We start from the raw sequence: 19,487 nt of genomic DNA, 5'->3' as shown, positions 1-19,487 counted from the left end.
AATAATAGTAGGGAAGTTTAACACAACACTTAACATCAATGGATAGATCATCCAGACAGAAAATCAACAAGGAAACAATTCTTTGAATGACATGTTAAACCAGATGGACCTAACAGATAGATATAAACACACTATTCCATCCAAAAACAGCAGGAACATTTTAGGTGCACGTGGAACTTTCTCCAGGATACAACATGTATTAGGTCACAAAGTAAGTCTTAATAAATTCAAAAAGACTGAGATCAAATGATGCATCTTTTCTGACCACAATGGTTATGAAACTAGAAATCAATCACAAGAAAAAATTTGAAAAGAACACAAATAGGTGGAGGCTAAATAACATTATTAAATAATGAATGGTTTATAGCAGTATAGGCCTACCTTAAGAAACATTTTTAATAAACAACCTAGCCTTACTCCTAAAGGAGCTAGAAAGAGAAGAACCAAAAAAGCCCAAAGCCAGTAGAAGGAAGGAAATAAGATTAGAGCAGAAAAAATGAAATAGAGACCAAAAAACCCCAGAAAAGATCAACGTAACCAAGAACTGGTTCTTTGAAATGATAAAAAAAATTTGTAAATCTTTATCCAGACCCATAGAGCAAAAAAAAAAAAAGATAAAAGAAAAGAAAAAAGGACTCAAAATCAGAAATGAAAGAAATAGTAACTGATCACAGAAATACAAATGATTATAAGAGAATATTATGAAAAACTATATATACCAACAAACTGGACAACCTAGAAGAAATGAATAAATTCCTAAATATAACTTAAAACTGACTCCAGAAGAAATAGAAACTTTGAACAGACCAATTACAAACAATGAAATTGAATCAGTAATAAAAAAACCTCCCAATATGGGGGGCCTGGGCGGCTCAGTGAGTTAAAGCCTCTGCCTTTGGCTCAGGTCATGATCCCAGCATCCTGGGATTGAGCCCCGCATTGCATCGGGCTCTCTGCTGGGAGCCTGCTTTCCCCTCTCTCTCTGCCTACCTCTCTGCCTACTTGTGATCTCTGTCTGTCAAATAAATTAAAAACAAAAAAGAAAAAAAAAAACAAAGACTCCTAACAAAATTTTAGGACCAGATGGCTTCACAGGTGAATTCTACCAAACATTCAAAGAAGAGTTAATACCTATTCTTTTCAAACTATTCCAAATAATGGATTTGGAAGGAAAGCTTCCAAATTCATTCTATGAGGCCAGCATTATCCTCACACCAAAACCAGACAAAGACACTACAAAAACCCAAAACCAAAAACATATAGGTCAACATCTCTGAGGAACACAGTTGCAAAAATCCTCCACAAAATATTAGCAAACCAAATCAACAATATATTTTAAAAAATCATTCATTGCTGAGTGGCATTTACTCCAGGGAGGCAAGGGTGGTTCAGTATTTGCAAGGTAATCAATATCCTACATCACATTAATAAGAGAAAAGATAAAAACCATATGATCCTCTCAACAGGTGAAGAAAAAGCATTCGGCAAAGTACAGTATCCATTCATGATAAAAAAAAAACTCTCAACAAAGTAGATTTAGAGGCAACATACTCAACATAATAAAAGCTATATATATGGCAAACCCACAGGTAACATCACAGTCAATGGTGAACAACTCAGATACTTTCCTCTAAGATCAGAAACAAGACGGATGTTCACTATAACCACTTTTATTCAACATAGTACTGGAAATCCTAGTCACAGCAATCAAACAATTAAAGAAAAGGCATTAAAATTGGTAAGGAAGAAATAAAAATTTCACTATTTGCAGATGATATGATATTATATAAAGACAACCCTCAAGACGCCAGCAAAAAACTCCTAGAACTGATAATTGAATTCAGTGAAGTAGGATACAAAATTAATATACAGAAATCTGTTACAATTCTATATACTAATAATGAAGTAGCAGAAAGAGAAATGAAGAAAACAATCCCATTTACAGTTGTGCCAAAAATAACAAAATAACTAGGAATAAACTTAACCAAGTAGGTGAAAGACCTACACTATGAAAACTATTAAACATTGATGAAAATAGTTGAAGATGACACAACAAATGGAAAGATATTCCATGCTTATGGACTGGGAGAACAAATATTGTTAAAATGTCTATGCTAAGGTGTGGTGCATAAACAATGAATCTTGGAAAACTGGAAAAAATAAAAAAGTAAAAAAAATTAAATAAAACCATCTCTCAAAATTAAAAACAAAACAAAGCAAAAATCTCTATGCTACCCAAAGCAATCTACAGATTTAATGCAATCCCTATCAAAATACCAATGGCATTTTTTTTTCATAGAACTAGAACAAATAATCCTAAAGTTTGTATGGAACCACAAAAGACCCCAAATAGTCAAAGCAGTCTTGAAAAAGAAGAACAAAACTAGAAATATCTCAATTCCTGGTATCAAGATGTAGTAATCAAAGCAGCATAGTATGGTACTGGCACAAAGACAGACACATAGATCAACAGAACAGAATGGAGAGCCCAGAAATAAACCCATGCTTATATAGTCAATTAATCTTCAAAAAGGAGGCAAGAATATGCAATGGGAAAAAGACAGTGTCTTCAACAAATGGTTTTGGGAAAAAATTCAAAAGAATGACGCTGACGCTGGCCCACTTTCTTACACTGTACACAAAAATAAACTCAAAATTGATTAAAGACCTAAATATGAAACCTGAAACCATAAAAATCCTGGATGAGAGTGCTGGCAGTAATTACTCTGACATTGGCTTGTAGCCATATTTTTCTGGATATGTCTCCTGAGGAGGCAAGGGAAGCAAAAGCAAAAATAAACTACTTGGATTACATCAAAATAAGAAGCTTCTGCCCAGTGTAGGACACAACGAAACTAAAGGACAATATACTAAATGGGATAAGGTATTTGCAAATGATATATCTGATAAAGGGTTAGTATGCCAAATATATAAAGAACTTATAGAACTCCATACCAAAACAACAACAAACCCCCTAAGTAATCCAATTAAAAAATGGACAAAAGAAATGAACAGACATTTCTCCATAGAAGATGTCTTATACATATGGCCAACAGACATATGAAAAGATTTCCAACATCACTAGTCATCAGAGAAGTGCAGATCAAAACTACAATGAGATAATACCTCACACCTGTCAGAATTGCTAAAATAAAGAACACAAGAAAGAACAAGTGTTGGTGAAGATGTAGAAAAAAAGGAACTCGTGTATTGTTGGTGGGAATGCAAACTATGGAAAATAGTATTTTCCACTATGGAAACCAGTAACCACTATGGTTAACACTAAAAAGTGCAACCCCTATGGAAAACAGTATTTTTTTTTCAGGAAATTAAAAATAGAATTACCATATGATCCAGTGATTCCACTCCTGGGTATTTACCCAAAGAAAATGAAAACAATTCATTTGAAAAGATATATGCACCTCTGTTGTTTACTGCAACACTATTTACAATAGCCAAGATATGGAAAGAACCCAAGTGTCCACTGATAGATGAATGGATAAAGAAGATATATATATGTATTTGTGTACACACACACACACTGGAATATTACTGAGTCATAGAAAAGAATGAGATCTTGCCATTTGTGACAACATGGATGGACCTATAGGATATAACTCTAAGTGAAATAAGTCAGACAGAGAAAGAAAAATACCGCATGACCTCTTGTATGTGGAATTTAAGAAACAAAACAAAAAAGAGATAAAACACCAGACCCTTAAATACAGAGAACAAACTGCGGGTTGCTGGAGGGGAGGTGGGTAGGGGGATGGGTAAAGGGGATCAAGAGGCAGACTTATTGAGATGAGCACTGAGTACTCTGCAGAATTGTTGAATCATCATATTGTACACCTGAAACTAATGTAACACGTGTGTTAATTGTACTTCAATAAAAAATACACATTGGGGATACATGCTGAAATGATTTTTCTGACAGATGCACAAAGTTCAGACCACTAAGACAGATGATGATGATAAAAATAATCATAACAAACAGTATAGAGTTGTTCCTGTGTGTTAGCTGCTCTACACTGATCACCTCATCCATGGCTCACAACACTCTTCAGTGTAATTGCTACCATTACCGCCATTTTACCAGTGAAGAAGCTGAGGCTGTATGACACAAGAAATTTTCCCAAGCTCACACAACTAGTAAATGATGAAGTTTAAACTCAGGTAGTCTGACCCTGTGACTCGTGTTTTTAACCACTGTCTTATATGGTATCCTTCATAATTAAGTTTGCCCCCAATCACCTGGTGTACACTAGGAATCTCTCTTTAAAAAGGGAAAGGAAGGGGGAAGGGAAGGAAAGAAGGATGGAAGGAAGGAGGAAGGAGGGAAGAGGGGAGGGAGGAAGGAACCCAGTCTTCTTAGATAGTAAGTTTGCCTCCCTTAGTTCTCAAAACTATGAGTTAGATACTTATAAACTGTACTTTGGAAGAGATGAGGACAGAGCCAGGACATAAACTCAGGTCCTCTGAATCTAAGGTTTTAATCTTTTTAACCTCATTGTGCTTCTCTGCAGATCAAGTGACTAATTCAACCAAAAGTTATTGTTTAGGACAGTCTTGCCACTGTGCTTGACACTACATTTCTTTAACTGTTATATATGAATGTTCATATAAATTTTTTGATATATAAAATATTATTAAATCAGTAGGTCAATTAAAAAAAAAGAAAGCAACAGTCATCCAAAGGTAATACTTACATTATCGGGACCTATTAAACAGCCCACACTTTTTAAGGGACAGAATGTATCAAATTGTCCATAAAAATGTCCAGTGCAGGGATTCCATATTAAATAGTGACTTTGCTCCCGAGTTAGCACATAAGCAGTTGGACCCTGAAGGAAAATAGTCATTACGTTTCTAATTAATTACACAGTTGAGGTCAAGATTAGTTTGCATACACGATTCATTATTTTAGTTGGACCCCTGATTTCTAAAATTCATGGCTAATGATGAAAATTAGTTTGAAGTCCTAGGTTGCACTGGACTTAAGAAATAAAAGCAAATGTTCATTTTTGCAAAATGTTTGCATCTGCTAGTATAGTACACAAAATAGGGATAGTTGAGTAAGTATTTGGAGGGCTGATTACATCTGACTACAACTCTTTTTAATACAGTAACTAGTGGGGGCACCTGGGTGGCTCAGTGGGTTAAGCCTCTGCCTTCGGCTCGGATCGTGATCTCAGGGTCCTGGGATTGAGCCCCGCATCGGGCTCTCTGCTCAGCAGGGAGCCTGCTTCCCCCTCTCTCTCTGCCTGCCTCTCTGCCTACTTGTCATCTCTGTCTGTCAAATAAATAAAATCTTTAAAAAGAAAATACAGTAACTAGTGTTTGAGATACATTTATAATTATGTAAATGCGTAGATGTTTTGAAGAGATACACACCAAACTGTTAGCAGTGAATACACCTGGGGTAGGGAGTGGGGTGGGGGTTAGAGCCTGACAAAGTACTTTAACTTTTTACTCAGAATACTTGTGTATTCTTGGATTATAATTATTACTTTTTGTACAGTGAGCATTTATTCATTTACTGCTCATGTATGGATTTCCTTTGATGCTCACAATAGCCTTCTGGGGAAGGGAGGGCAAGTTTTATTATCCTGATTTCCTTATAAAGCTCAGAGTTGTGAACTGACTTGCTTAGAGCCACACAACTCATGAGGAATAGGCAGAGCTTTGAACCCTTCGTGACTTCCTAGACTAGTGTTCTTTTCCTTGTACCGGGCTCTCTGAAATATTATGATGGATAATGAATTAGTTTTTGATGTGATATTACCTGTGCAGTGGCAACTCGTGCTATCTAATTCCCAAGGATTCCTGGAAACGTGTGGCCTCCTTTGGATACACTCTTTTTGGATAAGCTGCTTTAATTCATGTGAACTTTCTAAACTTGCACCTCAAATTACCCTAACATTCCCAAAATTTGGGGATATTTGCAGTGGGCTGGAGGAAACATTCAAATAGTTGGCTATCTCCAGTCCAATAAAAGTAACAGTATTATCAAAATATAGCTGCTGACATTCTTTTCTTTGCTCCTGGTGGTTATCTGCTGGGTTCCCCTTTGGCTGCTGGTTAGTCCCAGATGCCCGAGGAAGCGGTGGGCGTGACAGGAGAGATCTCTGCCCTTGCCACACTTCTTCAGCCCCCCTTCACTCCTTAGCGTGAGTAACACTGGATCACTAAGGGAATCCACCGTTTCATGTCTTATCGCTGGTTCTCTCTGCCCACCATGCAATCTCTGGGCCACTTTCCTTGCAACTCAAAGGACTGTTATGCAAATGGGCATTGTTCATAATCTGGAACCCAACACAACCATTTTAGACAACTACACTCCTCTGTTGGAGCCAGCCCGCACGGTCTTACCTCAGGAATCGCACTGCCCATCATGAGCCAGGCCTTCTTCCCCAGAGAGAGAAAGTAATTACATAGCAACACTGCATGCTCTTCTTCGTCTCCTGCCAGGAGATCCAGAAATTGCTGACAGAAAGAAAGAAAAGCGATGTTGTGTTGACTGCTTCGTTCTGGATTTGCCATACAGGATTTTTAAAAAGTCACTGTTAAAATGAGTGCCTTAAAGTGGAAGACCTATTTTAAAAACCCTTTTTCCAGATTTTGGTACTATCTTCTAATTCATTAGAACAAACAAACGAACATGATATTTTCTCTGACACCGATGACATGGATTTCTAAAATCGACACGATGGGTGGGGGAGACAAATGTCAAAGTTTTACTTTTCATTTTGAATTTATATATGATAGCTCACTGTGTGCTGAACACTTTTTTAAAGGCTATTTTTACAGCAGGTTTAGATTCACAGCATAATTGGAGGGAAAGATATCCCATCCACTCTTGCCCCCACACATTATCAGCATCCACTCACAGTAGTGTTACGACTGTTACAACTGAGAGACCTACACTGACACATCAGAATCACCAGAAATCCACAGCTTACAGGAGGTTTCACGCTTGGTGTTGTATAGTCTTTGGGTTTCAACAAATGTGGTGTAGTGACATGTACCCATTACTAGAGTATCACAGAATATTTTCACAGCCCTAAAAATCATTTGTGTTATGCCTATTCACCTCTCCCCGCCCCTGCTCCCAAATTGTTTTAAACCCATTGCATGCATGAACTCATTTAATCCTAGAATAAACTTTTGAGGGAGGTACTCCTCTTCCCATTTTATAGATGAGGAAGTGGAAACACAGAGAGGTGAGGGAATCTCTAGGGACTGGTAAAGCCAATCTGGCTTAAGGGCACATGAATATTCTGTTCTTCGCATATTTTCTTTAGATGTCTTGAGGTTGTGGAAATGTTACTCTAATATGTCAACGTTATGTTGCCAAAATATCCCAGGGAACAAAAAAAATTTAAAGTGTACTTAAACTTCTTTGGTTTAGAGCTATCTTTCAAAAGGAGTTGTAGGATATTGCTTAATTTTATGCAAACAAAGTACCACATGAGATCCAGAAGCAGAACGACTACCTGGGATAATATATGTGTTTGTTTCGTAGAAGATCCATTTGGATGTTATGTAACATACACAGAATGTAAATCCCATGAACGGCAGAGGCCATGTTTATTTCGCTCATAGCCTGAATTTAGTACAATGTCTGATATGTGGTAGGTGACCAGGAAGTACATACGGAATCAATAATGACATCATGTGCCTTAAGAAGCCCATAAATTATGGAATATGTGAGTTCCATGTGTAATATGGAGCATAATTTTGATTTTTTTAAGTGAATAAGGCTGGGATATTGTTAAGATAATACTGGGAGGATACATCAGTATTAAGACATCTGAAACATTTTTTTATTCTCTGTGCAAATGTTTTTTTCTTCATTTCTGAACTTGGTCAAATGGAACCAGAAAGAAAAAAAATACTTCAGAATTTAGCTCAGTCTGCTAAACAGATGACCAAATGGATTTTCATAAGGACTAATGAACATTGCAATTTAAAATCACACAAACCGTTGGCCCATGTTCAATGAAGTCAGCGCAAACTGTAAATCTGTGAGGAAGAACTACTCACGTCAGAGGTGCTCCACAGGTCACAGATGCCGGCAAATGAAACCGTATCAGGCAAGAAAGGAATCAATGACACATATCGAGCCACCAGTTCCTGTTTAAACAAAAAATAACAGAGCAGTTCCTGTTTAAAAAAAATAATTTGTGGTAAAATAGAAAGCTGGATATGCTACCTCATTTCTTTCTTTCTTTTTTTTTTTTTTTAAAGATATTTATTTATTTATTTATTTGACAGACAGAGATCACAAGTAGGCAGAGAGGCAGGCGGGGTGGGGTGGGGGAGCAGGCTCCCTGCTGAGCAGAGAGTCTGATGCGGGGCTCAATTCAAGGACCCTGAGATCATGACCTGAGCCGAAAGCAGAGGATTGAACCCACTGAGCCACCCAGGCGCCCACTACCTCATTTCTTGCAAGAAAGTTTCCTGTATCACAGACATTTACGTGTACAAAATGAAGTGAGTGCTCACCAACTGTTCCCTGAGTGTTGTGTTCACAATATGTCATTTTGCCCTCCGCACACACCCTATGGAGGAAGTCACAGCTAATACCCATCTTTCACAGATGAACACACTGGCTCCTAGGTCTCTTACTTTCTGGTGTAAGAAGACTTTTCACAGTCATCTTGTATTTTCTCAAGCTCAGTCCAGAAAGCAGCCATTTCTCCAGGGAGGTTTTTTTTTTGTTTTTTTTTTTGTAATTTAATTTAATATTTTTCAGTGTTCCAAGATTCATTGTTTATGCACCACACCCAGTGCTCCATGCAATACGTGCCCTCCTTAATACCCACCACCAGGCTCACCTAACCCCATCCCCCTCCCCTCCAAAACCTTCAGTTTATTTCTCAGAGTCCACAGTTTCTCATGGTTCGTCTCCCTCTCTGATTTCCCCGAACTCACTTCTCCTTTTTAGAGAGCAATAGTATTTAGAAACTGAAACCCAGGCATCATTAGAGTTACGACTCATATTCCTGCAGTTTGTAAACATCTTCTTATTTGTGGCTTTTCATTTCCTTTGTGGTGTCTTTGATAAACCCAAGTTCTCACTGTTAATATGGCCAAATGTATCTTTTTTTTTTTCCCTTACAGCTTGTGCTTTTTTTCTATCTTGTTTAAGAAATACTTTCTATCTCAAGTCATAAAGATAAAAATGCCTTCATATTTAAGTCCTCAATCTGTCTCTGCTCTTGAGTGATGTGGAGTAGGAATCTATTTTTATTTTTTCAATATGTAAAAATCCATGATTCCAGTAAAATTTATGTAATAGTCAATCTTTTCTTTACTCATTTCCAGTCATCGGGTTTGAGTGGGTTAAATTTGAATGGACTTTTTATTCTTTTCCATTTTTCTCTCTGTTATCTGTGTGCCAACACCATTAATTACTGTGGTCTCATGATAGTCTGGATATATGGTATGGCAAATCTCCCCACTGACTTCTTCTTCTTCTTCTTTTTTTTTAAAGATTTTATTTATTTATTTGTCAGAGAGAGAGAGAGAGAGAGAGCACTGGCAGACGGAGGCAGAGGGAGAAGCAGGCTCCGTGCCGAGCAAGGGGCCCGATGTGGGACTCAATCCCAGGACGCTGGGATCATGACCTGAGCCGAAGGCAGCTGTTTAACCAACTGAGCCACCCAGGCATCCCTCCACTGAGTTCTTCTTATTCCTCAGGATGTCTTGGCCACTTCAGCCCTTTGCACCATCATATGAATATTAGAATCAGCTTGTCAAATTCCACCATAATCAGTTTAAAAATCTAGTTTTACAGTCTTTGTTTTTTAACTGGAAAGTTGAATCCCTTTGCTTTGATTGCGATTGCTAGTAAACATTTAGACTACTTCTACTACCTTATTCTGTGCTTTTTATTTTTCATACTTTTTTTTTCATACTTTTTTGTTTCTTTTTTTCTCCCTGCTCTCTTCTTCATCCCATTTCATTATTTTATCTCCCCCCCCACTTTGGAAGCTATATGCACTTTCTTTTACTCTTTTAAGTGATTGATTTAGAAATTTCAACATGGGGGCAGCTGGGTGGCTCAGTCAGCTGAGCCCCCAACTCTTGACTTTGGCTTGCATCATGATCTCAGGGTCATGGGATCGAGCCCCTCATCGGGCTCCACACTTAGCACAGTCTGCTTGTCCCCTTCCCTCGCACTCTGCCCCTCACCTGCTTGTGTCCTCTCTTTTTAAAATAAGTAAATAAAATCTTAAAAAAAGTAAAAGAAGTTTCAACATGAGTATTTAACTTTAAAACTCTTAAAAGTTAATAAATAGCTTCACTCTCCTCTTGGAAAATACAAGGGCATTAAAATACTCTCATCAGTCCTTTCCCGACATATATGCATTTTTTTCCCAGGATTTTTGTTTTTATCACAATTTTCCATCATCATTGCTAGTAGTATTGATGTGAAGACAATGCCTATTTAGATTTACTCACAAAGTTCCCATTTTCCTTATTATTATGCTAATAATCATAGTACTACCATCCTTACTTCTCTTGGATGTATATTTTTTTTATAAATTTCTTAACTGAGAATCTTTTGGTTGTAAATTCTCCCAGTGTTTATGTGAAAGTTGGCTTCACTGGATATAAATGACTAGTGTGATGGCTATTTTCCTCCAGCCTTTTGCAAATATTATTCCTTCTCTGACTTTCATTTGTGCAGCTGAAAAGTCTATTGGTTGAATCATTGCTCTTTTATAGAAAATCTGTTTTTTCTCTCCAGCTGCTTTTAAGACCATCTTTGTAGTTCTCATGACATGCCTAGATTTTAATTCCATTTCATTTATCTTGTGTAGGATATACTGGGCTTCCTAAATCAGAGGATTGTTGACTTTCATCAAGTCTTAAATTCTTAGCTCTATCTCTTTGAACGTTGTCTTTCTCTTTTCATACAGGGTGTCCTGCCTCCATCCTCCATGTCTCTTAACCTTTCCTTTAAATATTCTATTTTTTGCTATCTCTGCTCTATATTCCAAGTAATTTCTTTGCATGCATATTCCAGTTCACGAAGTCTCTCTGTACTTAACTATATTTAGTGTTTTGCTTAAGCCAGTTGTTTTCTCATTTTAACTATTCTATTTCATATTTCTATAAGTACCATGCAATATTTTAAATAATTTTTCCTATCAGTTCTGAGAGTCTACTGTTCTGTTACATTTTCAGTTCCCTGGATTTCTTAAACTGAGTAAACATGTCTGTTTTATAGTACGAATCTGATAATTCCATTATCTGCAGTCTTTGTGGCCCAATTCTGCAGTGTGTTGTGTGTGTTAACTCTTACCTTCTTTATGGTGACTTATTTCTTCATTGATAATCTTTTATATGTTTGTGTTGCTTGAGACTTTGGAACATTTTCTGTTTGTTTTTAAGGCTGAGTTTAAAGGGCGTTCTAGAAAGATCTGTGTTTCCTTCTGTCAGGGATTTAGGCGCATTCCCAACAGGGAACACTTTCAATTAAATTTTCAGCTGAAGTCTGTTTTTTTGGTTTTGGGGGGGGGGAGGGTCATCCAGGCAGTGTAAATTCCAGTCTCAAATGTGAATAAATACAACTTATTGATTACAAATTCCCTGGGAAAAGTTTTCTCGTTTCTCTTCCATCCAGGCAGAGACAGGCAAGGTCCCTTCTGCAAAGCGGGGTATTTCCTGGTTTACTCACTGTTGACATTACCTGTCAAGAGTCCTAACTCTGTACCTGAGTCTCTGATTCACCTGTCCTCCCTCCCTGCCCTGGCACCATACATTACCTCCTTCCTCAACAGCCTTGTGGCCTGCTTGAAGCCCAGCACAAGGCATCAGGAATTACTGGACGACCTCAGAGAAGACATTATTTCAGGCTCTCACCCTTGTGGAATCTGCTCCATTGTTTCCTGTCTCTGAGTTTTTCCCCTCACCTTAGTTCTATGTCAGCCATGATTTTAAAAATGGTTTAAAAATTTTATTCATCCCTCCTCAGTGTTCTCTCCTGAAAGAAGTTTTCTGCATATTTACTATGCTAGGAAGAATAGAGGGAAGTCCCTATTATGGTTTTTAATAAAAATTGATTAACAAAAAATGTAACTGATATGTGGAACACAGGTTTTTCTTTTTTGCTGTATCTATGTCTGCAAATAGATATATCATCACCCTGTTCCTAAATTATTATGTTAATGACTTATTAGCAGCAACTACTTCCTAGACTACCCACCCTCTAAAGATAGTTATGGGTTACAGTAGTCATTTAATAATAGCCTGTTTAACATATGGCTTCTGTTATGTGTGGTTGTGAGGGGGAAGGTGCTTTGCAGCCATATTTAATGGCCCAGTATGGATGTGGTCTGTGGTGACAGCTTACATGTTTGTACATCCTCAAATCTTGGAAATAATTTTTGCTTCATTTGGAGTCAATGACGCCTATCATATTAAGTATAATACTGAATACTTATCTTGCTATGGTAGAAAGTGCATGAGTTCTGAATTCTGAGGCCTAGGTTTGAATCCCAGGAAATGATGGAGGACTCATAATGAAGGTGTGTTTATGTAAGACACTGAAAGTGTAAAGCATCTTCCAAATGTTAATTTCCAGAATCCAGTCTAGAGCCAGGGACAGGGTAAGCACCCATTCGTTCACTGAAAGAATGAACTAAGGATTACTACTGTCTCTGGTTCCTTCAGACTTTTCTTTTTTTTTAAGATTTTATTTATTTATTTGACAGACAGATTACAAGTAGGCAAGAGAGGCAGGCAGGGAGAGAGAGGAGGAAGCAGGCTCTCCACGGACCAGAGAGCCCAATGTGGGGCTCGATCCCAGGACCCTGGGATCATGACCTGAGCCGAAGGCAGAGGCTTTAACCCACTGAGCCACCCAGGCACCCCATCCTTCAGACTTTTCTAAAGAAAGTGAGCCTCAGAGTAATAAAAAAGTGTTAATCATTTCTTTCACCACTAATGATCTCAATATAGTGACTATCTGAAGTACTAGGAAACATGGTAATTAAGAGGGTGATATATTAAACTTTTTTTAAAAAATATATTTAATTTATTTATTTGACAGAGAGAGAGCATAAGTAGGCAGAGAGGCAGGCAGAGGGGGAGGAGGGAAGCAGGCTCCCTGCTGAACAGACAGCCCAATGCGGGGCTCGATCCCAGGACCCTGAGATCATGACCTGAGCCGAGGGAAGAGGCTTAACCCACTGAGCCACCCAGGCGCCCCAATATATTAAACTTTTAACACATTTTTAGCAGCAGCCTTGATGGGCTATGAAACACTCACCGCCGTTGCCTGGGGGTTGTTGGGGCAGGCATCCAGGAGCTCCTGGGGAGGGTTTAAAGGCTTGAGGTAACGGGTGACAAAGACGGTTTTCCCACTGATGTCCGTCACTGTTGTGAGGCACTGGCGATGTGGAAACTTTAAGGCACATTCAGTTTGAAACTTCTCTGTTGCTTGAAGCAATTTCTCATCTTCCTGAGAATCAAACTTCAAAAACAAAGACTCCATGGAGTTTACAGATGATGACAGGAGACACAGTAGAACTCGCTGAGATCCCACAGTTGACACGAACTAAATGTGTGGTTCAGGAACTATGATTAAGTGACCCTTTCGCTATTGCCAAGCCCTGGAGTCCTAGGGCTTCATTTAACTATATTTATAATCTAAAAATTAGATGGATTCCTCAAGTATTTAAAAGATATTGAACAGGATTGAAAGAAAGTAGTCAACAGGGAAGCGAGCCTGTGGAAACTATAGCCACCTATAGAAAGTAAACTATGATGTACCAATTCTGGGTGATGAGACCAAGCAGAGGTTTTTTTTGGTGTATTTTGATGTTGGTTTTAGAGGGGAGAGGGGCTCAGAAATCTAACATCTTAAAGGCAAGCTTGAACAACTCACGTTAAATGCATAACAAACTGACAGATACATGTGGGTGTGTTAAGTTTTAAACCCATGATCAATGTAATACATAATTGTAATGGGTCTCAGGAAAAAGGAAACAGAACTAGAAAGACCAAATTTATTATATTTATTCTAAGCAGTTCTCTGATCCAAGATGAGCTACCAGTTCCCAGACTTCTGATAGTAACTCAAAGCAGATGAAACAGAGAAATTTTCATTTGCCTTTAGACACACATAATTTTTCCCCCTAAAGACACTGCTAAAGCAGTAGTTTGAAAAAAGCACATATTTAAGTGTTTTTTTAACCAGATTTTTGTTGCTTACATAAAAATATACATATGGTTGCTTACATTTCAAAGGGTTTCAAGATAAAACTCATATAAAATTTTATTAGAAAAATTAACTGTTAGGTGAAATTTAGATTCTGGGCAGTGCCTGAAAATATGTATGTTTTGAGAAGGGAAATGCACTCAGCTATCCTTCTCATACTCTGCTTTATTTTTATTTTTTTAGCATTTTAAACTGCTGATAAGTTTACTCTGTCTCCCCCATAGAGCAAGATGCCTAGAATCAGGGATTTTGTTTTGATCTTGTGTGTTTTTTTTTTTTTTTTTTAATCTCCAGTACCAATCGCACCTGGCACATAGTACATATAGTGTTTAACAAATGCTGGTGAGTGAATGAACAAGTGCACAGAAAACATCCCCTTACTTTTGATGACTTCAGATCGAATCTAGACTATCCCAGCTGTTCTTGACTTCTGTTTCATTGGAGCTGAACTGTGGTTCCTGTTACTGATTTGACTGCTGTCCCCTGAGGGACTGGGGTAGAGGTTGTGGGGATTAAGTAGGATGGAGGCACTTCCAGAAGCCTGCCATATACTCTCACGGGATGTCCCTGACAGCTGAATCTGAACACCATCATCATCATCATCACTATAACCACCTACCGCTCAGCACATTGGGACAGAGATATAAATAAATGAAAAAGGGTAAGCTCCGAAGATTTGTTTGGTATGGGTGTGTCACAGACTCCGGAGATATTAACTGTCACCCCAGAAATAATTGTAATTTTATAAAGATGGAAAATCATGCAACAAGAGTGGCTGAAAAAAGCACCCAGTGAATTCATCCCTGTGTCCTTTAAACTCATTCATTTACTTACTCGTCCAATTATTTGCTGAGAGTCTGAAAGGTTCCAGGCTCTGTGGTAAAAGGAGGATGAAACAGTGCCCTCAGGCAACTTCTAGTCTAGAGGAAAACACTAACCAGCAGTCAGGCACTTAATTACTTGACCTGAGATTCTATGGAGTTAAACACGGGATGCTAGGGGTGCACTTAAGAGGCAGCAGTAGGCACTGTCCAGAAAAAGCAGTAAGAACCCTGAATCAGTCTTGGCTATTGGCCTTGAAGAAACTGTGCCTAAAACCTTTTTTACCACTTGGACCTGGATGTGCTGTTGTGTATTTTGACTACGTGCCCAGTACTGTGGGAGAGCAGGGCCCGTGCTTGAATCATCTTGTGTTCCTGTCTGCCCCAAGCATACACAAGGTAAGCATTTAATTAAATATCTATTAATGGTCATGAATGCTTGCTTAGACCACCAGGATGCTGTTTCATGGAGCGAAACAGTGATTTACGGAGGAGTGTGCCATCTTCGTAATCTAAGGAGTGCCAAGGGAAAGTTAAATATTGGAAGAATTCGGGTTGTTTATTACAAAACAAATTAAGGGCTAACTGACAAATTCTCAGTTTGATTCAACACGGAATGTGGAAGATTCTTAACTGGTTCAATTTTTTTTTTTTTAACCGTTAGGTTAGTGTCAGTATTTACAGAAAATTGAATGGGTTCAAAACCTCGCTTTGGACACTCTGACAGCTCCGTGGATCAGAAATCCTTGTCACGGCTGCGTGGTCTCTGTAAGCAGCAGCTCATGGATTTTATGGGCTTGGAGACAGTGGAGATGGTTCCCAGCAGGCAAGCTACATTCACACCTATGACTTCCTACATTCAAAGCTAACTAAGAATCTCTCTGACAGAATGAAACGGGCCAGAAACTGGACATTCTTCATGACTCTGGACATCTGTAGCTCATCGCCCAGGGATTGCACACATAGCAGGACCCATCAGCCTCCGTGAAGTGGCAGGGGACAGAGGGCAGCTGAGTAAAAGCCTAATGACTACTGACCAATGAATGTAAAACACAATACCTGGTACACCTTTTTAAGCATGTCACTCATCTATCAGAGGCAAGAAAGAAAAAAGACATGAGAGGAAGACTTTATTAACGGAAATAATCTATTTTTAAAAACTTAACTTTCCTCGAGACAACATAAAGTAGTTATAAGAATTTCAGGTGTTGCACTATGGAGTATTATGCCTCCATCAGAAAGGACGAATACCCAACTTTTGTAGCAACATGGACAGGACTGGAAGAGATTATGCTGAGTGAAATAAGTCAAACAGAGAAAGTCAAGTATCATATGGTTTCACTTATTGGTGGAGCATAACAAATAATATAGAGGACAAGGGTAGATGGAGAGGAGAAGGGAGTTGAGGGAAATTGGAAGGGGAGGTGAACCATGAGAGACTATGGACTCTGAAAAACAACTCTGAAGGGGCGGGGGTGGGAGGGTGGGGGAACCAGGTGGTGGGTATTAGGGAGGGCACAGATTGCATGGAGCACTGGGTGTGGTGAAAAAACAATGAATACTGTTACGCTGAAAATAAATAAAAAATTTAAAAAAAAAAAAAAAAAAGAATTTCAGGTGTTGCTACTGATTCTCTATGAAAATCCCATGAGTAAATCCCTTAAAAATTCACAGGGAATGGTTCCCCATGGGGTGACGGTGGAGGGAAGATTCTAATCTGCTAATCCTGGAAGTTGCTGGTAAGCGGAGAGCCAATTCCAGGTTATGGGCTCTATGCTCTTAGGATCAGAGCTTGTCTCTCCTGCATTATCTTCAGGGGACTCACCTGGCAGTGTTTTCTGCCACCGTGTTTAGGACCTCAGGGTGCTGTCAGTCCACATGCTTCCTCATCAAATAGCAGCAAAGAGCCTGCCCTCCAAAGGGGTTTCTTAAGCCCTCTTTTCGGAGGCCTAAGGGAAATGCTTCACACAGCCACAGCGGGGCAGTGACATGCCATGGAAGACAGCAGTGGACAGCCCCGGTACCTGTCTGTAGACAGGGCAGGCTTCGGGACCTGGGGGACCTGGGTTCAGAGCCCTTGGAGGGCAGTGCCAGGACATGCACCAGGCGCTAAGGCAGCCCTGGGTTTCAGCCCTTTAGCCAGTGGTCCCAGAAAGTGGTCCCAGACTGCTTTCACGGGCTCTGGAAGCTCACCTCCAGATGGAGTGCTTTTCCTTCATGAAGAAGACAGAAATAGCAAAGCCATCTTTTGTCTGGGAGCATTTTTCTGTGTCAGCATGTTTTCTGGCTTTCTCTTGAGTTTATACATAAAGAAAGAACATTAAGAATATATGTTTCACTTCCTAGAAATACTTTGAAACACATATATTCTGCCATGCCTTCTAGAAAACAGATTTTCACAGCATTTGTGACAAAGGCTAGCATATAAAATTAATTTGAATTTCAGAAGATTTATTTTTCCAATAATCCTTGCAAAGGGGAATAGTGGTAGTATTTTCTCTGTGAACAAAACTGTAATACTGAAAAAGAAACAGAGGAATGTGCTCTTCCCCCCCCATCTCCATCTGAGTCTTAATTATAAAGATAAGATGGATAAACTCAAGAAAGAGTCAGCAGAAGAATCCACGTTTAGTGCAGTAGGTGACAAGCTGGGTTTACACAGGAATGTAAGCTCCGTGGGATTTTTCTCTGCTTTTCTAGGCTGCTGTATCCCCAGTGCCTGAAAAGTGCCAGTCACATAGAAGATGCTCAGTAAATATTTATTGAATATATACGATTTCGAGTCAGACAGACTCGTTAGCTCTGCATTTACTGTTTGGGTGAACTGGACGATTGAGCCTTGGTTTCCTCCTGTCTCAGTCAGAGACCCACCACACAGTACAGCTGTGAGTATTAAGAGAGAACAGGTGTCAAATGTCTGACCCGGTGCGGAGAATCGAGTAAGAACTCAGTACATGGTGGTGGGAATTGGATCAGTTTATAGTATGAACAAGGTCATGATTGATGCTCTCCCCCCAGACCAGAGAGGGGCAGCACACATCACTGCTGAATAAGCATGTTAAGTTAAGGAAGTGTGTCCTGGCTGTAAGGGCTGGGAAACAGTTGCCAACAAACCTAGGTTCTGGAAACTTTGTTGTAGAGCAGTTCAGAATTAGGGCACTTGTGCAGGTACCTGCTCCTGTCTGAAGGCACTGAAGCGAGGTGACCCCGGAGGTCTAGCCTTGCAGTGCTGTAAATCGATTCAACGCACAGCCCAGCTAGGGATGTGAGGTCAGACGCGGAGCTGTATTTCGGCGTGCTTGCCGATAAATATCAAGATAAAAGAGCGGTCTGCTTTTTACCTCCCATTAAGAAAATTCTTCTAAACCTGATGCATGTTTATGTCTGTCTTGCTTTGCCTGAACGTCTAAGTTGTTGATCAGCCGAAGTATCGGCTCAATGATAGTGCAAATCCGCCGTCTCTCCTTCTGTCCGTCCAGACTGTAAGAGCAGTGAGTGGACAGTGTCAGGGACCTCTGCCTGCGCCATGCGGTCTGTGTTTATAAAAGAGCAGCCCAGCCAGCCTAGCAGCATCTCTTCAACACCAGACCTGCGATTCCCGAGTGGGGGCAGGGTTACCTTTTCTCGAACCGACTCCCCAGGAACCAGCTGAGGCTCGATGGTAATGAACAGGGTGATGTAGGAGCCTTCACTCAGGCTTCGCACAGAGTCAAAACCCCGCTCGATAATCAGACTTCGCTCCTTGCTGTAGCCCAGAAGAACAGGGGGGATGTCTATTTTAAACGTCCCATCAATCTGTGAAGAACATACGACTTGGTAAACATCTCAGTGGTTTTCCAATGAACTGCCTAGTGAATCCAATAAAGTCTGCTCAGACTGGCATTCAAGGCTCCCCCTCTTTCAGGGCGTGTCTTCCTAAGCTCTCACGGGAAGGGCTCTCTACTTCCCTGCCTCTGCACAGTTCCACGGAGCATCCCCCAGCTCTTCGGGGTGACTGTGACAGCAGGTCACCTGGCTTTAAATCCTGGATTACAGTCCAGGTGCCTGAGCTCCTGCATTTATCAAGAGACAGTAATAGGACCTGTTGTAGGGTGGTTCTGGGTGCTAGATGAGTAGATGTCAGACACTCACAAAACTGCCTGGCAGAAGCTCAGTGCTCAGTATGGGTGGGCCAGCAGCCATTCCCCCACCCCCCCTGGCAGAGTGCTAAGCACTACTTCCAGATCAGATGTCATCTCCTTGGTGAATTATTCTGTCATCTCCAACAGCCTCACGCAGGCAGTGTGTCTTGGGCTTGTTACCGTGACCCATTCTGCCCGTAGGCGTGTGCCTATTTATCACTTCCTTCTGGAGACTCTGTGATTTCTCTCTGTGAATAGATCTCTGTACCACCCAGGTTTCGACCACCCTTCTCCAATGTAGAGCAGCGT

At 39.8% G+C, this 19,487-nt stretch overlaps 1 protein-coding gene across 3 annotated transcripts in view; it reads right to left on the bottom strand.

Moving 5' to 3' along the window:
* The window catches only part of CC2D2A (coiled-coil and C2 domain containing 2A), a 135,208-nt gene that overhangs the window by 13,232 nt on the left and 102,489 nt on the right, over positions 1 to 19,487 (bottom strand). For all 3 annotated transcript variants that reach the window (XM_080795297.1, XM_080795298.1, XM_080795299.1), the window contains 5 exons: positions 18,676 to 18,852; positions 13,286 to 13,489; positions 8,047 to 8,136; positions 6,373 to 6,486; positions 4,710 to 4,844 (listed from right to left, as the gene is read on the bottom strand). In XM_080795297.1, coding sequence (XP_080651423.1) covers positions 4,710 to 4,844; positions 6,373 to 6,486; positions 8,047 to 8,136; positions 13,286 to 13,489; positions 18,676 to 18,852 — 720 coding nt within the window. The remainder of the gene's footprint in view (positions 1 to 4,709; positions 4,845 to 6,372; positions 6,487 to 8,046; positions 8,137 to 13,285; positions 13,490 to 18,675; positions 18,853 to 19,487) is intronic.

Source organism: Martes martes, assembly GCF_963455335.1.
Source record: "Martes martes genome assembly, chromosome: 2".
Lineage (NCBI taxonomy): Eukaryota > Metazoa > Chordata > Mammalia > Carnivora > Mustelidae > Martes > Martes martes.
Note: the sequence above shows the minus strand (reverse complement) of the source record. Positions and strands in the feature narration are given on the sequence as shown.